The sequence below is a fragment of the Silene latifolia genome, chromosome Y, assembly GCF_048544455.1.
Source record: "Silene latifolia isolate original U9 population chromosome Y, ASM4854445v1, whole genome shotgun sequence".
NCBI classification, from domain to species: domain Eukaryota; kingdom Viridiplantae; phylum Streptophyta; class Magnoliopsida; order Caryophyllales; family Caryophyllaceae; genus Silene; species Silene latifolia.
Window position 1 is genome coordinate 478,923,518 of NC_133538.1, and position 23,732 is coordinate 478,947,249.

Below are 23,732 nucleotides of genomic sequence, written 5' to 3' on the forward strand. Positions count from 1 at the left end.
GGTAATTATGTTTTTCAATAATAATTTTCTTAAGTTTATAATAATTTTCTTAAGTTTATAAGAATTTTCCAAAGTTTTATATAACTAATTTCACACTTGTTTTTGAAACAGACTCATGTAAGATCCACCGATCCTGGGTATGATCCTATTCCCGAGTGGCAAAGCGAGGGTAACGAGGCGGATTACCACTCTTATTAATGGACTAAAATATAACAAGAAACCGCCAAAGTGGGTGCCTGCTTCTTGGTTGGAGAACCTTAGGAATAGGCCAAATGATGCTACTTTTGCCAAACATTCGAAAATCAACACGGCAAATAGGAAGTCGGGTGGGAAAGATGGGAAAGCATTGGGCACCCACACTCTTGGTCGGAAGAGTTGCTCCGATGCTTTCAAGGAATTGGTAAGTATTGTTTATATTGCTTTTAAAAAGTGGTTAATATATATGATTGACAAATATATACTTGATTTTACTTGTTTCCATAATAATTTCGTGGTCAAGAGGCCACCCCCACAAGATGTTCATGAAGACGAAGAAAAATAAGAAGGGCGAGTGGGTTAACCCTCGAGCGGCTGATATTGAGGTAAATTCTTGAATTTAATTTAATATTTATTTTTATTACAAAGAACGATAATCTCTTTCTTATAAAGATAGGTATATATATATCATTTCTGACGATTTTCTATTTTTTCAGCGTGATTTCCAAGAGGAGATGAGCCGGCCATTGCCATCCTGGACCGGTCTCCGACGAGATTCAGGCCTACTACAAGGTCTGTAGGAGGCTTTGACGAGAAGAACCGGATGTTTGGGACAGAGATACGGGGGCCCAAATATGGTATGATCTTCCTCCTAACAAAGCTGGCCGACGGTCTTTATCTTATGCTCCTAGCATGATTTCACTGACTTTCCACCCAAATGAATGATGAGCGATCCGCTCGAGTTGCTCTTGAAAGACCGGTTCGTGAACAGTCAAGAAATGGCGGCAATGAGAAAGGCTTGGGCTGATATGCAAGCATCTCAACCCCCAAACACGTGTTCACAATTTACTCCACATAGACGGGATGACTTTGGGGGTGGTGATGACGGGTTTGGAGGTATTGGTGGTAGTTTTATTGAGCCTATAAACACTTAGAGCCTTAAGTTAGAGCCTTTAGGTTAGAGCCTTTAGGTTAGAACTTTAGTTTAGTTAGTATTGTCGTCTAGTAAGTATGAAAGACATGGTAAGACAATTCTCTTTCGTGTTTAATTTGTAAGACAATGTACAAATTTGACTATGTTTTTATGTAAAACAATTTGCGTCCCCTTCTCTTTTGTTGTCTATTGATTCCCGCATTAGCGGTCGACGTGAAAATGGATTCCCGCTTGGCGGTCGACGATTAGATGTGTTTTGCAGGTTTTGTTTATATTAGAAACGATGCAAATAGGCATCGCGGCTGGGCAGCAGGCTGTATTTGAAACGATGCAAAAAATGCATCGTGCCGGGGCAAGAGTGACAGTTTTTGTTTCCATTCGAGTTTTTAATAGATCTGACGGAAATTCCGTCATTAATTTAGAAAAACTGACGGAATTTCCGTCGGTGTTTTTCTTCATCATTTTCCCCAGAATTAACACTGACCTACCACGTGTCTTGACAACTGACGGAAATTCTGTCAGTAAAGAGAAACTACTGACGGAAATTCCGTCACTGCCCTTTTCTTATTGTGAATTCAGTAAATTACGTGGAATGCCACGTGTCAGATAACACTGACGGAAATTCCGTCAGTAAGGCAGAAAATTGACGGATTTTCCGTCACTTTTGACCTAGAAATAAAGACGGATTTTCCGTCAAAGATCCGTCAGTTTTTTGGAAGACTGACGGAAATTCCGTCGACAAGATGTATTTTCTTGACGAAATAAGTCGACCACGATTCGGACGGAATTTCCGTCAGGAAATTGAAATACTGACGGAAATGCCGTCAGTATGGGCTTAGTTTTTCCGTCAGTTTCCCGCGTTTTTTTTGTAGTGTTTGTTGATGTTGAGAATAACACCATAAGGGCTTGGAAACATTTGGAGCATATTCAGATTCAGCTCAGAGATGAGCCATCTAATGCTGAACTAATAGGTTTGGAAATCATTGCTGCTAAAGAGTATTATGAATTGCAGAAGGCCTGTGATAGTTTTCTTTTGCAGAAATCCAAAGCTGCCTGGGTTTGTAGTGGGGATAGTAATTCAAAGACCTTTCATAGCTATATGAAGAGTAGGCAAGCTAGGAATAAGGTCCTAAGGATTGCTAATGAGCAGGGCACTTGGCTTAATGACCCTGACAGTATTCAGAATGCTTTTTTATCCTTTTATCAGGAGTTACTGGGGACAACTAAAACAATGCAGGGTGTGAATGTACAAGTTGTTCAGAGAGGACCTGTTTTCACTGAGGAATTATGTGTGGTGTTAGGTCTTCCTGTCACTAATGCTGAGATAAGATAAGCTGTGTTTCAGATACCAGGTCATAAAGCTCCTGGGCCTGATGGCTTTACCAGTGCTTTTTACAAGGATGCATGTCCAGTGATTGGTGATGATGTTTGTGCTGTGGTTAAAGATTTTTTTGTCAATGGCAGGTTGCTTAAACAAGTGAACCATACTTTGGTTTCTCTTATTCCTAAAGTAGAATTGCCTCAAACATTTGCTCAATTTAGACCAATCTTGTGCTGCAATGTCATTTATAAAGTAATCTCCAAGCTCATGTGCTCCAGATTGGCCAAGGTACTCCCACATATTATTAGCCCTACTCAAGGCGGTTTTGTAAAGGGAAGGAATATCATAGAGAACATACTCGTTTGTCAAGACATTATCAGGTTGTATAATAGAGTTGTTGTCTCTCCAAGATGCCTAATTAAAATTGATCTTAAAAAGGCCTATGATTCAGTGAACTGGCAATTCCTTAGCCAGATGCTTGATGCTCTTCTATTCCCTGCTCATTTCAAGAAACTCATTATGGAGTGTGTCTCTAGTGCATCTTATTCTCTTGTCCTTAATGGTGACACTTTTGGTTTTTTTCCTGGGAAGAAAGGACTCAGGTAGGGAGATCTTATTTCTCCTCTTTTGTTCACCATAGCTATGGAATACCTCACTAGGATTCTTAATTTCACTACTGAGGTCCTGCCTTTTAAACATCATTCTCTTTGTAGGAGGTTAAAACTGTCTCATTTGATGTTTGCTGACGATCTTCTAATGTTCTCTAAAGAGGACTCTCAATCTGTGATGCTTCTTTTAAGATCATTTGCCTCTTTTTCTAGAGCTTCTGGTTTGGAGATGAATAATGCTAAGTATAGTATCTACTTCAATGGGGTTCATGGGTCCCTCAAGCAGCAACTTATTGCTAGTTCAGGGTGTGTTGAGGGACAAATTCCTTTTAGATATCTAGGTGTTCCCATTGCAGCTGGTAGATTGGGGAAAAAAGAGTGTAAGATTCTGGTGGAGAAAATAATTGATAGAATCAGAATGTTTGGTGCCAGGAAGGTCTCCTATGCTGGCAGACTCATTCTGGTTAAATCTGTCCTTACCTCTCTATTTTATTATTGGGCTAATATCTTCCTGATTCCTAAAGGGGTGTTGAAGCAAATTGACAATATCTGTCGTAATTACTTATGGAATGGCACTAGTAACTATATGAGAGTTCCACTGGTTGGTTGGGTTCATGTGTGCATCCCAAAGAGTGAGGGTGGTCTGGGTGTCAGGAATAGTACTCACTGGAATTTGGCCACCATTGGGAAACTTGTGTGGTGGATTTATAGCAAGCCAGATAGCTTATGGGTGAAGTGGGTGCACCAGATTTATATCAAAGGTGATTCCTGGTCTGATCATATTCCAAAAAGCCACATGAGTGGCAACTGGAAGGCAATATGTAAGACCAGGGATCTGTTTCAGAATGGGTATTCACATGGTACTTGGCTTGCTAACTTGAAAGGGTACTCTGTTAAGTCTGGGTTTGATTGGATCAGGCTTAAGGAAACAAAAGTGAGGTGGTCTAAGCTAGTTTGGAATAATGCTGCTATCCCTACGCATTGTTTTGTAAACTGGCTTATTATGAGGAATGCTCTTAACACAAAAGAGAAGCTACACATGATTGGGATCAGCTCTGATGCTTTGTGTTGCATTTGCCAAGCCGAGTCTGAGAATGTTGCTCATCTGTTCCAACACTGTCATTACTTCCTTGAGATTCTGGAGCAGGCTTGTGACTGACTGAGGATTCCTAAACCTCAGGGGAATTCTATTATATGGACAGGCAGGAGGAATTGGTCGCAGGTGCAGAAGAATGTGTTCTTGGCAGTCTTCATGGCTGTTAATTATGCAGTCTGGCAGCAGCGTAATTCCGCACGTTTAGAGGGTGTCCTGTTACGACCTATTGTCTTGTTTACTCAGTGTAAAAACCTGATGAAAATCAGGATTAAGAGCCAATTAAGTAGGGTCGTAAGAGCTAGTGATAGGGATTGGATCAATTGTATTCTAAGCTAAGTTATGATGTACTTTGTATCCTTGGTTTGAGCTTAATGAGATTACTTACATTTCACCAAAAATAAATAAAGCAGATATATATATATATATATGAGGAGTCATACATAAAAGATGTCATATGAAGGATGTGTATGTATAAGTGTTATACGTACAAATCATGAACGAAAGCTAAGTACATTACAACATCCGATGTTGTAAAATAGATAGTTGATATCCGGAATTTAATGGAACTAGAGTAGTTCTGTTAGCCGAATATCGTCTCCCGAGAGACTGTGAAAACATTGGGAGTGTTTGACTGGCTTTAGATCCAGAGTCTAAAATCTTTTTTAGACATGTACTCAGAAACGCTCTATGTGATGAAAAGATTGCATAGAACAAAAAGAAAAATAGCAATGGAAATTAGAGTGATGCAACTGTTGTTAATCCTCTAACCAAAGCCGTTGGCATAAGGTAGATATGATGGTTATGTCGTCTTAATGTGATTGAGGAGTATACCTGAATTGCTGAAGATCGTTATGTAAATATTGTATAGAATATTGATATTTACATAAGTGATGATCGCATTCATTGTTTGAGTCTCTTTAAGAACTCAATTATTCAGCTTGACTGAAAACATTAAATACCTTGTTTATCCAAATTGGTTGTGGAGACAATGTTGAACGCCAATTCAAGTGAATAGGATGAACATTGTATTGGCCCCTAGTCACTTAATGGAGGTGACGTCTCGGAGTGACTAGATTGTAAGACGATTGATGGTAGGTTCAGCACCATAAGGTCATAAGGATGACTAGTCGTTTACATAGGCAGACTGTGGGACACATTACCGGACAGTGACATTTATAGAGTCCCTTAGATCTATTACAGACGCCTGGTCGTGGCCGGGACTTCTATGATATTCCTATGAGTCGATTCTTTAAACTGGAGACTATTATCTGAGCAAGTGCAGTTTCCGAGTGACTTTGGTTTTTGTCCTAGGTCATGCCGTGAAAGGAGGCCAAAGGATATCTACTGGGTCATGGTGATCTGTATTGTGCAAAAGGATATATAGGGCAGACAGGAATTGTCCACCCACGTTGGGTTTAAACATCTCTAAGCCACTCGAGGAGTTGTGACTGGGAAATGCGTGGCCACGCTCGGAAGTAATCTATGGTAGATTGTTCCGGTCTTGCAGTCACACTCCCGATCGAGAAAACCACTCACGATATGTTCATGTGCACGTGCGACCTGAAAGACACCTTGCATTGAGTGGGAGATTGTTGTTAAAACGGACAAGAGAATCGGTAACACACCCTTGTAGAGTACAAGCAGGATAATGTTGGGATAAGGAGTTATCCACTATTTTTTGTTATAATCTTCGCACAACTTGTCTCGGACAAGTTGGAGATTGTTGGAGTTTTGTCCTCCACAATAGTGCGTGATAATATTATTAAATCTCATTAAGGAATATGCATGGGATATTCATCGGCAATACTAGTCAGCTGATCAGCGTATATCGGTAACAGTTGGCCAACTAGGGTTTGACGTTACTGTCGTGAGACGGCGGTGTTCAGCTGATCCCTTTCGGTCACACCTAAAGGAACGAACCCCAACACGAAAACTAATTAATTGTATGAGATACAGTTTAATTAGTCCATTGATAAATTGACTAAGAGTTAGTTGATTAATTAATTTAGAGAGATATTGAGTTGTGAACTCGAGGCGCGGAAAATATTATTTAATTATGCGATAATTAAATAATAAATTATTTAAGACGGGAATTAATGATTAAGTAGTAAATTGTTAAATTAGTAATAATTGACTAATGTGATTAGTATAGGTATGTAAAATATATGTGTAGCTGTACACGTATAATTACGGAGTGTTTTAGACAAAATTAATTGGGAAGCATTTAAATATAAAACGATGTTTAAATAAAATTTACACGTATTTGTGCAACAAATATAAGAACCAATATGGACCTGTTAATGGGTCATGGAAATCGTGTAAGTGGGATTGAGTGTTGCTTTGGTCATAATCATTCCACTTACACAATTTTTACTTCCCATAATATTTTTGTTCTTATCAAATCTATGCTCCATTGGGCATATAAAAGTAAGACAAAAACAACACTCCACTCCCTCTCTCTCCCAACCGGTCACCCATCTACTACACTCTATCATTTGGTTCTTTTTACACACTAACTTGTACAATGCATGTGATAGAGAAAGTGTAGGAAAATTTTACCTCTTTAAAATTAATAGAATTCATTTACTAAGATTTGTTAGTAAAAACAAAATATTCACTAAGTTTGTTAGCAATATTTACATATTATCAAGGGTAATCTTACTTAATATCTAGTTAATATTAGTAAGGTTGTTGGGTAAGTTCTTGGGTGCATCATGTAAGGAGGTCTTCTCTTTTGAAAGTTGGATTCGAGGAGGATCTTGCCAATAGGAATAGCTCAAGAACAACCAAGATGGGTGATCTTGGTTGTGCCCAAATACTACCATTTCTCAAAGTAAGGAAAATTATTTTCCTCATCTTTTATATTAATATGCTTTAATATTGCATTCATGTTACATAGATCACATAAACACCAATTATGAGATAATTTGATTTTTAATTAGAGAGTCTAATTAGAATCTATGATCTTTCAAGAGCAAGCTGATTTAAAAAAGTCCTTTAAAAAACCCTGCAGAAAATCCGTTCTATTTTAAAGTATCTCACTCATTTGTTTACCAATTCTATTTTTAAATATCTCACTCACTCATTTGTTTACCAATTCTATTTTTAAATATCTCACTCATTTATTTATCTTTTTAATTTAGTAGTATTTTTCATGATTTATTTGATCATCCACTTCATTTTGGTGTATATTTAATTATTTACAAATAGTTCTATCTAATTTCTGTTGTATTTGTACCAAATCAAAACTAAATAAACGGCGGGAGGAAGAGTAAATCTCAACCATGCAATGTAATCACAAAATAAATATTACTCCCTCTACACATTAACGTTCTTTCTAGTTCTGTATTATATGTGAGTAGTATTTTAATGAAATGGTAAGAACATTAATGTGTATAGGAGGTAACAACCCCGACCCCGTCCCAAATGTAAAATAAATATCGATACCCTTAGACATCACAATAAACAAATGACATACTCACATAACAAACAAATGACATACTCACATAACTAATTTGATTTGACAAAAAAAAAAAAGAGAGAAAAATTCAACAAGCATACGAGAACACAACTAACACAAGTAAACAATGTACAACTAGCTAGCACCAAACCAAAGACATTACATACCTCTTTCCTTTAAAATAAAACACAAAATCTTATTGAAAACGGTGATACCCGTCACAAGTTTGTAACGGATACCGTTTCCTCTTATAAAATATCCATTAAGAGATGAGTGAGAAGTACATAGGGTGCCCCACCTTGTTCTTTCTCCCTTTTTATGCGAGGTCTTTAGCTTGTGACGGGATTAGTCCGTCACAAGCAAGACGCTTTGAAAATAAAATTAATTGAATATGTCAATAATTATACCCCGTTCCACCTCTTTATTACCCCATTTTCATATGATTAAATGTCCATTTAAAGTTTTTTCTAAAGTCTCCTCTTTTTGGTGCACATCCCCAAATTCTTGTAATTCAATCAATTAAAGCCAAAAACATAAACCCTAATTTACTCAATTTACAATCAATCAATGTTCAACCTCAATTGCTAACATCTTAGATAATCCATCAATGGAGGTACCTCACCGACGCCGGCGTTCATCGCCAACGGCGTTCCTTATTCCGAAACTTCCACCTGCGTATCTTCTTCGCGTACTACACTCTCTCTCAGCCGTTATCGCTGCCAAATCTCCGCCGTCATCGCCGCCGTCGTTGTTCAGGCGAAGCTTGATTTCGATCATTCGAAAGTGCGGAATTCTGTCAGTTATCTTCGAGGAAATTCTTCGATCTCCTTCGAGTATGCTCGATTCTCTATCTAATTCATCTATTTTATGTTTTGAAGAATTGTTCATTGTCTTGCAAAGAATTAGAGTTTTGATTGAAGATTGTTCAATTGGAAGTAGTAAGACGTGGCTTCTTATGCAAGCTGAGTCGATTACGAGTTGTTTTCACGAGTTGACTCAGGACTTACGCACTTTGCTTGAAATTTTGCCCAAAAATGAGCTTAATTTGAGTGAAGATGTTGATGAATTGCGCGAATTTGTGATCAATTGTTGTAATAATCGTAAAAATTTGATCGATTTAGCGGATGATGAATTGAGGCTTACGGTGTTGTCGTTTCTTGATTCGATCAAGCGCGAGGTAGTTCCTGATACTAGTCAAATTAGTGAGACGTTCGCTAAACTGGGACTGAGTGACTCAGCGCTTTGCCGAGAGGAGATTGAGTTCTTGCAAGACGAGTTCCAGTGTCAAACTGATGAGAAGTCGAGGTCCGACGTGGTGGCGTTGGTCGGGCTCGTGAGGTATGCTAAGTGTGTGCTCTTTGGCGCGTCGACTCCGAGCCTGGCTGAGTCGACACGGTGGAACTCGTCGTCCGAGTTGAACGCGCCCACTGATTTCCGGTGTCCGATTACACTCGATTTGATGACTGACCCGGTTGTTGTGGAAACGGGTCAAACGTACGATCGGACGTCCATTACACTGTGGATTGAGTCGGGTCGTAACACGTGTCCGAAGACGGGTCAGACGCTGGCCCACACGAACTTGATTCCCAATGCGGCCTTAAAGAGTTTAATTGTCATGTGGTGTAGGGAGAATAGGGTTCCTTATGTGGCCATTGAGGATAAAGAGGGTCGAATCGGTGTCGTTGCAAATAAAGTTTCCCTAGAGGCTACTAAGATGACGGTGTCGTATTTGCTTAATAAATTGGCTTCAAGTTCGGATTTGGATATGGATTTATGTTTGGGTTCGGTTGAGACTATAAACCGTTTGGTTTATGAATTGCGCGTTTTGGCTAAGACCGATTCAGATAGTCGGGCTTGTATGGGGGAGGCGGGGGGAATTCCTTTATTGGTTCGGTATTTGGGACCGGACCACCCGAACCTACAAGTAAACGCGGTCACAACGTTATTAAATTTGTCAATCCTTGAGGCGAACAAGGGCCGGATAATGGAGATGGATGGAGCGTTAAATGGGGTGGTGGAAGTGCTACGCTCCGGTGCCACATGGGAGGCTAAGGCCAACGCAGCTGCTACGGTGTTTAGCCTCGCGGGAGTTGGTGCCCATCGAAAGAAACTAGGAAAGAAGAGTCGTGTTGTGAAGGGATTGCTGGAGCTCGCGAGGGCAGGACCTACAAGCTCTAAAAGGGATGCCTTGGTGGCAATCTTGACTTTGGCGGGCGATAGGGAAATAGCGGGACGGCTGGTTGAAGGGGGTGTGATTGACACACTTAAAGAGATAATGGGTGAATTACCGGAGGAAGCAATGACTATACTGGAAACGGTTGTTAAGAAAGGTGGCTTGCTGGCAGTTGCTGCAGCCAGTGATATGATCGGGAGGTTGGTGGCCATGTTGAGAAGTGGTACAGATAGAACCAAGGAGAGCGCTGTTGCAACACTTGTTATTATTTGTCGTAAAGGGGGGGCGGAAATGGTAGCGGATCTAGCAAAGGTATCGACAATTGAGATGGTGATATGGGAGTTGATGGGTAATGGAACGGCTAGAGCGAAAAGGAAAGCCGCCTCACTAATGCGAATTCTGCGGAGGTGGTCGGCAGGGTTGGAAGGAGATGTCTTGGAAGAATTTTCCACGACTATGGGCACTATGGCATTACAATGATTGATTCATGTATCTGTACAACATTCTACGTTTTTTTTTTCTTCTTTTGATTGAATTCTTCAATTTACTTTACACATTCATTGTACATAATGTTGAATCATAGTTGTAATTGCAAGTGTTACTTATCAGCAAACACGAAAACTTGTGAATAGTCATTTGTTGTTTCTTCTGTTAATGAACATCACACCATCACACACTTTGTTTGGCATAAATGATGGATAATCATTGTACTTCAGGCAGTGTGGATTTGAACCTAGGGGACACTCGAAAAGAAAATCGAAAAATTTAACTAAAACTTCGAAAATCTCATCAGGAATACTACCAAAAAAAAATCGAAAAATTAAACTAAAAATTTGGAAAATTTCCTCTAGAAAATCCCATCCGCTAGAGGAGGAAACTATCAAAGAACACAAATTCTTGTTTGTGACGGCACATATCCGTCACTCTTGAGTGACGGATACCATTTTACCTTACAAAGTACTCACTTTTTCTCTCTCTGCAACACTATTCATGTGGTCCCCTTTCTCCACTAGCCCATTTTGTTACCATTTTAACTCACAAAATATCCGCCACAAATGGTTACCCGTCACAAGGGAGACCAATTGTCCAAAGAATGCTTTCACAATTCACATGGACCCAAAGCGGTTGAATTATGAAATTTCGCAAATTCTTGTTTCAGACGGATACTTTTGGTCTTATTTGTCAGACTGATAAAATGTTGCCATTTTTTAAGAAAATGTAACCAATTAATTCACAAAATGTTATGATTAGAGGTGTCATTTTTTACCCTGAAAATGATGTGAACAATAATGGTAACATGTTATCAAAAAATAACATTTTATTATAAAATGATGACATGTTACCCGTCTTATTTCAGACCAAAAGCAATGGTCTTAAGAAAAATGGACTGATGAAATTTATATGGATTTGGTTGTAGCAACTCACAACTCACAAGTGGTTGGATCTAGGGTGTTCATAAAATAAGTACATTTGGGAAACTCCGCTAGTATTTGGATGTTCATATCTATAAATTTCAAATATGTTGTCAACCAGGTTATTGAACAAAGGTTGTTAATTACAAATTAGAAGAAACTAAAGAAAGTGTGGAAATTGAAGATGAGGTGGTAACACAGTAATTGCAACACAAAGATAAGGCAAGAAGAGGCCTATTCTTGATTGAAATGGAGGTTGATCCAACGTAGCTACAACAAGAGTCTTACTGAAAATGCCCAAATATAGATAATCCAAATGTGCATCACCAAGATATGAAAGAATTAATTAGTCTTGCTGAAAACGGGTCGGAGCAAATGACGGATAATGTCACTCACAAAACGGATAGGGGGACAAGGTGGGGGCACCCCCATGTGCTTCCCTCTCTCCTCTATTTGGGTCATTTGTGAGGAAAAATGGTATCCGTCATTCTAAAGTGACGGATATGAGATTTTGTGTGAAAGGATATGTTCCAACTTTTTTGAAAGGATATGTTACAACTTACAAGAAATCGTCAGCAGTGATTACTACTATATATGCCAACCACCCAAAATTGCACATACCTAATTTCCCAATCCTATTTTATGCTCTGTTGCTCACTGTCTATACCAAATAACAACACGGTTTCATCTACTTCTAGGGACGCGTTTGCAGTTGACAGTCCTGCTAACAACACTTTCAATGTACCATAGATATTAGAGCTCAAAGTGATGCATTCAAAGAAGCTTGAAAACAGAAAATTCCACCAGAGCGATGTGAAGTACCTGATGCTGTCTCATGGGGTGCTAGAGCAATTGTGGTCCCAGGAAGCTTACAGACCACACAACTCCAATAGCAGCTTTTAAAGTTCAAAGAAATAAAAGAAAAGAAATGGAATAAAATTGGTAGTATGCCTACTACCGCTTTTTTTTGTGCCTTTTTTGGATACACTTCTTTCTACACTAAACTTTACTAGTTATCAAAAGTGATACGTCTTCAGGTGAAATATGTTCCATGGTTTGTGTATGATTTGACCGTCCATGGTCATCAATCTGTACGCCCCATGACCAACAATGCCTTCTATCTGGTATGGTCCTTCCCATTTGTAGGCGAATTTGTCTGCCTTACGATTCTTGGTGTTTTGGAACACTTCACGGAGAACCAGGTCTCCTACCTCCAGGAGCCTGATTTTGACGTTCTTGTTGTAACTTCTGGCGACTGACTGCTTGTAGGCAGCCAGACGTATCTTTGCGCTTGCTCGCAGCTCGTCTATCTTGTCCAGGCTCCTGACCATCTCTGCACTGTTCAGTTCCCCTGTCATACATCCATACATGTGAGATCACTGCTTCCGCGCCAAACACCAGGCTGAAGGGTGTCTGGCCTGTCGCCGTCTTTGGTGCCATTCCGTCTGACCATAGCACTAGTGGTAACTCATCTGCCCACTTTCCTCCTAACTCCTGTAATCCCCTTCTTTAGTTATCCATGATAATCTTATTGCTGGATTCAGCTTGCCCGATGGACTTTGGAGTCCTGGGTGCTGATTTTTTCAGAGAGATGTTCCACCTGGCGCAGTATCCTTCCGCGTCGTTTGAGATGAATTGTGATCCGTTGTCACATATAATTTCCGACGGGATACCAAATCTGTAGATGATATTACGCTTGATAAAAGAGATGACCTGTTTGTCTTTTACCTCTGTGAATAATTCTGCTTCTATCCTTTTGGAAAAATAGTTTGTCATTGCCAATATCCATAATCTGTTTCCTGTGGCTCTAGGCAGAGGGCCCACGATGTCCATTCCCCATGTCATGAATGGCCAGGGGGAAATGATGGGATGCAAGAGCTCTGCTGGCGGATAGATCATTGGCGCTGAGCGCTGGCAGGCGTCACATTTCCGAGCATATTCTGCCGAGTCTGCCCTCATTGTGGGCCAGAAGTAGCCTTGTCTGAGGGCTTTGGATTGACAGGTAAAAGAGCTCTAACCGATTTGAGTACTAAGTCTCCTTCCTTGATGTTCCTTGGCTTAACCCTTTTGTTGAAAGCTCGTTTGATACGTGCTTGATATGTTTGGACATTGTGCAAGGCGCGTAGCCTACGTTCATCCAGGAGGATGAGTTCTTCATATCTATCCCTCTTACAGTCGGCTTCCGGGATTTGGCGTTCGAGTAAGATACGCAATGATGGTATTTCTAACTCGACTGGTTGTACAGCTTCCATGCCGTAAGTCAAATAGAAAGGGGTGGCCCCAGTGGGCGTCCTAACTGATGTGCGATATCCCCACAAAGCAAAAGGTATCTTGCTTGGCCAATCTCGATAGTTGTCAATCAATTTCTTGAGAATTGTGACAACGTTTTTGTTTGCTGCCTCTACCGCGCCATTAGTCTGTGGTCTATATGGCGAAGAGTGGTGATGCCTAATTTTGTACTTGGCTAGCAATTGCTCAGTCTCAGCTTGGAAATGTGATCCATTATCACTAATGATCTCATGTGGGCAACCGTATCGACAGATGATGTTGTTCTGTATGAACTTTGCCACGTTTTTAGCCGTGAGACTAGTGTAGGAAGCCGCTTCTACCCATTTGGTGAAATAGTCGATTGCCACTAGGATGAAACAATGACCTCTGTTCAGTGGGGTTATCTTCCGATTATATCAATTCCCAGGCAGAAAATGGCCAAGGAGATGTCATCGTATAGAGCAATGAAGGAGGGACATGTTGTACGTTCCCGAAGATTTGGCAGTTGTGGCAATGTCTTACATATTTGATGCAATCGGATTCTATTGTGGTCTAATAGTACCCCAAACGTGTGATTTTCTTTGCCATAATGGGCCCACTCATGTGAGGACCGCATTCTCCATCATGAACTTCTTCCGTCACTTTCCGCGCCTGTGAATGATCAAGGCAACGTAGGATTACACCAAGAGGTGTTCTTTTGTATAACTCTCCTTGCATGAGAACGTATTGGGAAGCCATTAGGCGTATAGCACGTTGTCCCCTTTTGTCCATATCGGGTGGATAGGTACCGTTGAGCTTGAAATTTAGGATTGCTTGGAACCAGGGTTCCTGTGTGATTTCCTCTTCATCGGTGATTTGATGGACATAAGCCGGTTCTGACTGTCGTTCGATACATAAAGGCATTTCCACCATGTCATCTGGCATATTAATCAAGGATGCCAGTTTGGCAAGAGCATCTGCAAATTGATTTTCTTCCCGAGGTAGGTGTAGATATGTCACGTGGTCAAAGAATTGGGCAACTTGGTCTATTCTGGCTTGATAAGGTGCTAAGCTTTCGCTTCGGATTTTCCAAGATCCCATAACTTGATTGATGATCAGGGATGAATCCCCATGTACTCGGAGGGTTTTAATGCCTAAGCTCACTGCCGCTTGTAGTCCAATGAGACAAGCTTCGTATTCTGCAGCATTGTTTGTCACCTCGAAGTCGAGTTTGACAGAGATTGGTGTATGCTCACCTTCAGGAGAAATGAGCAACACTCCTCTTCCAAATCCTCTTAAGTTTGATGCCCCATCAAAGTAAAGGTCCCAGGAGTCTACATCGGTTTGGAGTATATCCTCGTCTGGAAATGACCAAGTGTCTATTGTTCGTGCATCATTGATGGAATTTTCTGCAAAGAATTCGGCAACGGCGCGCCCTTTTATAACTTTCAGCGGCACGTATTTGAGGTCGAACTCGGAGAGCATCAAAGTCCATCTCGCTAGACGTCCGTTGAGGACGGGTTTCTCGAAGAGGTATTTGAATGGATCCATTCTGGAGTATATTTTGACGGAGTAGCTAAGCATGTAATGGCGTAGCTTCTTCGTCGCCCACACAAGAGCGGGGCATGTCTTTTCGAGTTGTGAGTATTTGCACTCGTACTCCAAGAACTTCTTACTAAGGTAGTAGATAGCCCTTTCTTCCTTTCCTACGGTTTGAGCTAGCATGGCACCCATGGCTGTTTCAGTCACTGTGAGATACAGACCAAGAGGTTGATCTCGTTGAGGTGGCATGAGAACTGGTGGTTTAGCCAATATCTCCTTGATTCGGTCAAATGCCTTCTGACAGTCATCATCCCACATGGTGTGATCCGTTTTCTTGAGCTTCTTGAAGATAGGTTCACAAATCATGGTAAGTTTCGATATGAATCGACTTATATATTGTACCTCATTGGCTAACAACATATCCCAGGAGTTTTCCAGATGTTACTCCGAATGCGCACTTCTGAGGATTGAGTCTCATGTTGTACTTTCGTTGCCTTGCGAAAAATTTGTGAAGGTTCTCAATATGCCCTTCTCTATACTTGGATTTGACAATCATGTCGTCTACGTATACCTCAACTTCTTTGTGCATCATGTCGTGTAAGAGTGTAGTTGCGGTGCGTTGATATGTAGCTCCGGCGTTGATTAACCCAAACGGCATAACCGTATAGCAATAGGTTCCCCATTGAGTGACAAAGGCGGTCTTATGCATGTCTTCAATGGCCATCTTGATTTGTTTGTAACCCGCATATCCATCCATGAAGGATAGTAACGCGTGGTCTGCGGTATTGTCCACCAATATGTCGATATGTTGTAGAGGAAAGTCATCTTTAGGACTTGCTTTGTTTAAGTCCCTAAAATCAACACAAACACGGATTCTCCCATCCTTTTTGGGTACAGGTACTATGTTAGCTACCCAGTCAGAATACTCGGAAACTTTGATGAACCCGGCTTTGAATTGCTTATCGACTTCTTCCTTAATCTTGAGAGCCCATTCTGTTCTCATTCGACAAAGCTTCTGTTTCACAGGCTTAAAACCTAGCTTAATTGGGATTCTATGTTCGGCAGAGCTCAAGGTAGTCCCTATCTTAAGTTCTTGGGGTTCTAGTTCGGTTCCTACATTGATGGGTTCAGTGTTCTCTATTACTGGTCCCCCTTCCTCTTCTTGTAGTATTTATTTGGCTACGTAGGGAGGTATCTCAATTGAGTCTGGGTCTTGGACATCCTCAGTATCATCGTATTGCACTCAAGATAACACAAAGATTAAGCAGAACCTGATTTATTCATATTAAAGTTTGAGAAAAGTTGAAACAAAGAAGCCATCTGATCTGTGGTCAGTGGCGGTAAAGGGACAGTTGTTGGGACATTTCCCGAACTACTGTTACTATTTGAGGCTAAGCTAGGAGAAACAAAGGGAATGAGGATGACGACAGGAGGAGACTCCTTAGTGACTTCTCTAGACTCCGACTCTGACTCCGACTCTGACTCTGACTCGAATTCATCGTCTTCTGGTTCTCCTTTGAACATCTCTCCTTCTCCAGTGGTGATCTTGAAGAGTCTTCCTTGATTGTTGGTCCACTTGATTGATTTTCTCCATCCTTTCTGCTGATTTGCGTTTGTTTCTGTGATTAACGCGGTAGGGTTGAAGTGATCGTCTTGAAGTATCATGGTAATGATCTCATCTGTGACTCTAAAAAATCGATCTTCTCCAAACAATAGACTAACAGCTTGTTCGTCTAAGCAAGGTGCTTGACTAGCTTTGACGGTAGGAACCATTTCTGGAGGAATGAAGTAGCAATCGTGAAAGATCTCGATTCCGGCTAGCTTCCTTTCGAGATAGTGCCAAGGTTCGGGAAATCCGTGAAAGAGTTCTAGACTTCCTTCCTTAACGAAGTATCCGTTTAGGGTAGGGAGATAGGGTCGCATTTGGACTCCTACGTACTTACGGTTTTGAACTTGAGCAAGCATCTCGAGAACTTCCTCTTTAGTGGGTTTGTACCCTAATCCAAGTGGTATTCTTTTTTAGTTGCCTTCCTTGTAGGGTGCGAAGGTGTTTCTTCGGATAGGGTTCAAAGGCATTCCAGGGAAGTATCCCTGGGATTTGAGTATGTGGTTGACCACCAAGTTGGAGTAGGGATCGTAGTATAAGGGTGCCAATTCACTTTCTATGACGCTTATGCTTTGGAAGCCCCCAAGCTCATATACTGGACCCGCAAGGACTTGATTGTTTGACTTCTTTTCGATTATTGCCTTGATGGGTGACGAAGTGATCGTCACCACTTTGCCATTTAGTGGGATCTTGATCTTTAGATGAAGGGTGGATGTCACCGCTTTGGAAGCGTGAATCCAAGGTCTTCCTAGAAGTATGTTGAAGGAAGCTTCAATGTCCACTATTTGGAAGTTAACCTTTCGTTCAATTGGCCCTGTGGCTATGGTTAGGTTAACGAGTCCTACTACCTTTCATCGTGTACCATCATATGCGCGAACACCTTGATTGGTAGGGGTCCAATCCTCCTCTTTCATGCCCAATTTGTATGCCGGTTTGAGGGGTATGACGTTGACCGCGGAGCCATCATCAACCAAGGTCATTGGCACATTCTTCTTTAGACAAATGACGGTGATGTAAGGAGCCAAGTTGTGACTAGCGCCAAAGGGTGGCAAATCTTCATCTGAGAAAGTAATAGGATTACTTATCTTCGGTGATTCTTGAAAGACCAAAATGACTACATCGTCGGGTGTGGAGTTATGTGCTACACTTAGTTTGGCCAAAGCTTGCAGTAAAGCTTGGCGATGTGGGAATGAGCTTGCTACTAGTTGCCAGACTGAAAGATCAGCCTTTGTCTTATGTAATTGCTTGAGCAAATGATCAGTGGAGTCATCTTCATTATCATTTGGTGTGACAACGTTGGTTGGACCGTTTTGAGTAGTATTTTGATATGGATGCCGCGAACGAGTTAGGTGATCCACATCTTGGTCTTGACCATTTTGGACTATTTCTTTGACTAGAGAGTTTTCAATGAGATACTCGTCCTCGTCATCATCGGCCCATACTCCATTGATTGCAGCTAGTTCCCTCATTCTCATGATTTCGTCTTCTAGTTGTGTGATTTGGTCTACTAGTTTGTCAACCACGATGACTATTTCTTGCATAGTGGCATTTTGAGAAAAGACTAGTGGGGCATGTTCTCTGGGTGCTGCATTGGGGTCATGTAAAGTTGTCACCACATTTTCTAATTCCTAAACTTGCCTATCCACACTTCTTGCCAATGTGATGAAGTCGGCAATGGTAGGGGAAATGGTAGAGTAGAACCCTTCATTTTCGATCGCGCAGATCTCACCTTCAATTGGAGAAATGAGGTGTGAACAATCTAAGGTAGATTCTTCACTTGTGATCACTAGAATCCCAAGAGGGTTCTGAGTGTTGTTGGGTTTGTCTCCCGGCGGTATTGGTAGTCGACCATCCTCTATCATGTCTTGAAGCACATTTTTCAATTTGTAGCATTTTTCTGTGTCGTGTCCCTTACCCCTATGGTATTCACAGTATGAGTTCTCGTCCCAGAACTTGGACTTCTTTTCAGGTTCGGGAGTAGGTCCTATGGGTTGGAGTTTGCTTTGCTTCATTAACCTCTTTAGAGCATTGGAGTAAGTGTCCCCAAGATTCGTGAATTTCCTTAGTGGGGTACTCTTCTTGGATGGCTCAAGAAGGTTAACTTCATCAGTCTTGCTAGTGGAGTCGTAAGAACGACTTGTTGAGCCTTGATATCCTCGACCTACCGTTTTGGACAAGAGCCCTTTATGGATGTCATCTTCAATCCTTGTTCCTAGGACGGTTAGGTCCTTGAAATTTTTGATGTTTTGGTATTTAAAATGATTGGCATAGATGGGTTTGAGATTATCGACAAACGTCTCCACAAGGGTAGCCTCATCTGGGCGTTCAACTAGTTGGGTACTAGTCTTCCTCCACCTACTTAGGAAGTCGGTGAATCCTTATTTGTCATTTTGGGTAAGAACCTCTAAAGTGCGCATGTTAACTTGGATCTCGGCATTATCCGCATATTGCTTAGGAAACTCGATTGCGGCATCTTCCCAAGTGGCGATCTTCTTGTGTTCTAAAGAGTAGAACCATTGCTTTGGGATAGTGTCAAGAGATGAAGGAAAGATCCTTAAGAACATCTCGGGTTTGATGCCTTTGAAAGACATGTAATCCTTGAAGGCACGGATGTGGTTTAAAGGGTTCTCATGCCCCTTGAACTTAGGGATATCCGTCATGTTGAAGTTGGTCGGCAATTTGGAATTGACGGCCTCATATTTGCGATTATTCTCTCTATAAATGTCATCCCCTTTAAGGTACATCAATTGCTCCTCTAAGTATTGGAGTCTTTTCTCAGCTGCAGTCACACCCATGGGAGAGCTTTCTTCCCTGAAGTCATTCACGAAGTCATCAACAACTTCACTTTCCCGAGGGGGAATCCTCGTTTCTACGGTGTAGATCCGGCCTTTCGATGGTGTCGAGGCGATCATACACTTGGTCTTGGGTAACTTGGATTTGAGCTAGTGCGGCTAGGATTCGATCATTACCATCTTGAAGTTGATTGAAGTTCGCGTCACTTGTTTCAGGCATCTTGGAAACTGGATAAGAGATCGACGACGAATCAAAACACGATTGACCATCCTAACACACTTACTAAAATAAGAAATGTTTTGACTTGTGAAGTGGGTGTGTGCCACTTGTGTCAAGTGAGTTTTGAAGAAAAGACAACGGTTTGAAAATGTGTATCCTAGTCAACTATAGTGTAGTTGTAGGAGTGGACTTGAAGTGAGGTTTTGAAATGGGCTTGGGCCCGAATTTTAACTCGACAAACGGACAGAGTTTCGACTTGGTTTTGCGGTAATCATGGGCCTCTTCGAAATTTTCATTTAAAAAGGGATTTTGATTTTTTACAAAAATCGTCATGGTTTTAAAAGAAATGGTGATCACGTAAGGTACAAACATTTATACAAGCATTATAACGGGATGCTGAGTGCATTTGAAAGGGTTTTGGTTTAAAGGGTGGGTTGCCATACCAAACAATCAAACCCGAAGTCTGTGGAGAGGCTCGTACCAAACAAGAGTAAGGCCGATTCCTAGTCCATTTCCTCAAGTAGTGAAGGTCCTTGATACAAACAAGAGTAAGCATCATGGTATGGATGACGTCAATCGATATCCATCCTTAGGCCCAAATAAGAATTAGGACCGTTTAGACGGGACAATTGGTCGAATGGGTTGGGTTGGGCCTAGGAAGGCCGAATGAAACGATCTAGGAAGACCGAGTTATGAAAACTGACAATTGTCTTATACAAACTATTCCCTAAACTTGTTCAAGTTTCACCCTTTTGGCTACACGTAAGTGTATTATTCCCCAGCGGAGTCGCCAAACTGTGGACAATGGGACACGGGGGCGCTTGGGAAACAAGCGTTTGCATTTGTGGAGTCGCCACCAATTTCTATGGGAAATTGGAACCGTTCGAATACCTCGTGTCATGTCAAGACACAAAGTAGTGACATGAACACTAAGCAATCGTTAGCCTTAGCATTCTATGTCTAGAATGACCTTCGTGGATGCCAATGAACACGGATGTTCACAGAGATCTGGAGTAAGGGGTGAGGGTACGTATTAGGAAGCTCTTTTGATCGAACACCTAATCCCGCCCGCCTCGATAGCGGCCTCTACAAATGATTAGGGAAATCGTCTATACTTGATATATCGTCGATCATATGCATGCAATGCAACATCCAAGTTTTAATCCTAGCATGTGAAGATTTAACTAAGTCGGTGAACAATTAATTAGCAAACAATTTAGTCAAAGTAGGAATTTAAGATTTAATTACATGTGAAAACATACAAATGATACAAAATACAATGATAAATACAATAGGAAAATTACGATAATAAATATTACAATAATTACAATGGATTTAGCGATTTATGTCAAAAATACCTTTAAAACGGATAAATTGAGAAAAAGAATAAAAGAATGAATTAACGAACAGATGATTAGGCGATAATACGGTTAATAGTTAATTATACGTAACCTAATTAAACAGGTCAAGGCAGAACGGAAGTTCAGAGACAGAAATCAACCTGGAACAGGCGCAGTAGGACTGCGCCCTTTGGAAGAGGCGCAACAGCAGCTGCGTCTATTCCAAGGGTGAGTTCTGGCTGTGAAGCCGGAACTGCAAATTGTTAATATTAATTGGTGAATTTAATGGTTAATTGCGGTATTTACTCGGATGAAAGTGGTTTAATGAATTAAATACATACGAATGAGTCATAAAAGCGATAAAACATGGATGAGACGGAATTAAGATGAATTATGAATGAAGGATTGATTAGTGACATAGGTGAATTAATTAGGTTAAACATGATGAATTAACGACAAATTAATGACGAATATGCGATGAATATGACAATAGACAGATGAAAATATATCAAAGGTCGAATTCCAGAAATTCAATATGAACGAATCGAATTTCTACAACCCGGATTGAGTTTAATGACGAAAACCAGCAAATATGAGATTATAAGGGATTTAAGTTGGATTTAACGATGAATTATATACTAATGAACGATAAATGATATACATGTGAGACGATTATGATTGTATGTCAAAGAATTAGCAAAACAAACAAAGCAAATAAAACGAACGAATTACAGAGGACGAAGGAAGAAGAAAGGAAGCAGGAACTGCGGCAGCCTCACGAAGAGGCGCAGCAGGCACTGCGTCCTTTCCCGACGGTTATCTTCTGGTAATCCGAAAAAAGGGAAATTGTTTACCAAAGAATAAAAGATTGTGAAATATTTATAAAATATGGAATAGAAATATCCGGAACATTCCAGAACATTCTGACTCGGGATTTAGCGGTTATCAGAAAATGAAGACGGTTTTAGGCCCGGACTCCAAATGTACTCTAATTAATGTCAAAACGACCGTATCGGCGCGTAGATGACAACTAAGAGGTAGACATCAATGTTTGAGCAATCACTTGACAATAAACTTACGAACTGTCACCCATCATTCCGCGTACCAAACATGCGGCCCAATCATCACCGGGTGGTTTGCGGGAGGTGTAGAAATGAGGTATCTACAGAAATCCTGCAGGAAGTTTCTGGTCTGTCTCCCTTAGTCTTAGTAGCGCGCCTTTTGGCTGCTGAATATGTCAATCCGCTTAAGTCTGAGCCGCGTGTTATCACGTTTATTATCTTGGTGCATGTAGGTGGCGCTGGGGACTTTACGGAGCTCACCTTATCCTGCTGCTTTCCCCCACGTGGTAATAGGTGGTTCAACTCCCCTTGCTCGTACAGGCGCCTAATCTCCGTGCGTAGGGTGTAGCAATCTTCCGTGTTATGCCCGATGTCACGATGGAACTCACATTTTTTCTTACTGCCTTTTCGCCATGACTTCCCTTCTACTGGTGGCCTGGGCCACCTTACCCCGTCTCCCATCTCCATGAGTGCTTTCAGGATTCCTCCAACGCTAGTTGTGAATCCATATTCCGCCAGTGTGGGGAGTTGCTGATTCTCTTCCCTGTTATCGATGTAACACCCCAATACTCCAAGTGCCTTACCAGGACCACTCAAGTATAAGGATGCTACCATCTCGGTTACCCGAGGCAATGATAATCATCAGACAATAATGAAACAACATTTAAATAGGATAACTTTAGTGAAAGGTTACAATCCAAAGCCAAATACCAAAATACGAATACAAGTTCTCAAAACCAATTGTCTATCAGCTAAATGAAATGTTTATTAAACTACTAAAGCTACAGCGGAAGACTTCTATCATCAGACGGTGGCAAATCCCAGCTATCCCAGTAACTCGACTCATACCTGCTCAATAACTGCTCACCATCCCCGAATGGATCACCACAGTTTTTAAAACATTAAACGGGGTCAGTACTAATCACACAATTTATATAACCATCAATACAGTAAACAAACAGCTCAAACGATCACACACACAATCACACCCACTCCAATCAATCTCCGTCATCGACTGTCCACTTTGGAGCCATACGCGATGGGGACCGCAGCTGACCGTACCCACCAAATCCCCGCTCATCATACCGAGCGACAACCCTGTCCCATTAATGTGCACATCCCCTCCCGTGGCGTGTTCCACGGAGGGCGAAACTAGGACGTGAAGCCACTCCCGCAAGTGACTCCACTCAGCCGAGAACACATCTCGAGAACCAGAGACAAACAATCACAACCATTAAACAACAATCAAACCAACAACCGTCACAATACGAATACGATAATATTCAACACTCACAAAGCACCAACAATGCATTATGGGACTAATACTGAGTAGGGAAACCCTACCTGGAAAGCAACACAATCAAACGGTCTCACAATTTGATATAAAAAGCTTCTTCCGTAATCCTCCTCCTAACATACAAACATATAATCACTACCAATCACGAAATACAACAAAACCCCCAAATCCTAATATTAGGGTTTAACCAACTATAACGAAATACTATAAAAATGGTACGTAGATCTTACCCTCGACGCAAGGATCACAAAGGTATAAAGAAAGGTAAAATCCGACCTTCAAGGCTCCGAGATTTTGCCAACAATGCGATTGATGCGAAGAACGTAGTTTGATTTCTCTTTTTGAAAGCAATTAGGTTTTAAAAGTGTAAAGAAAAGTGACGGAAGTAATTATATACTTAATCGCATTATTAACAAAACCCGACAAAT

At 41.1% G+C, this 23,732-nt stretch overlaps 1 protein-coding gene across 1 annotated transcript; it reads left to right on the top strand.

Annotated features, from left to right (window-relative positions):
• Positions 1–7,937: 7,937 nt before the first annotated feature.
• Positions 7,938–10,400, top strand: LOC141633551 (U-box domain-containing protein 16-like). The gene has a single exon (XM_074446004.1). It carries the CDS (start codon positions 8,222–8,224, stop codon positions 10,265–10,267), a length of 2,046 nt encoding a protein of 681 aa, XP_074302105.1. The 5' UTR covers positions 7,938–8,221; the 3' UTR covers positions 10,268–10,400.
• The last annotated feature ends 13,332 nt before the right edge of the window (positions 10,401–23,732 follow it).

Bases quoted from the DNA above. Each gene is read 5' to 3' on its own strand.
- LOC141633551 (XM_074446004.1), top strand. From the start codon at position 8,222: ATGGAGGTACCTCACCGACGCCGGCGTTCATCGCCAACGGCGTTCCTT.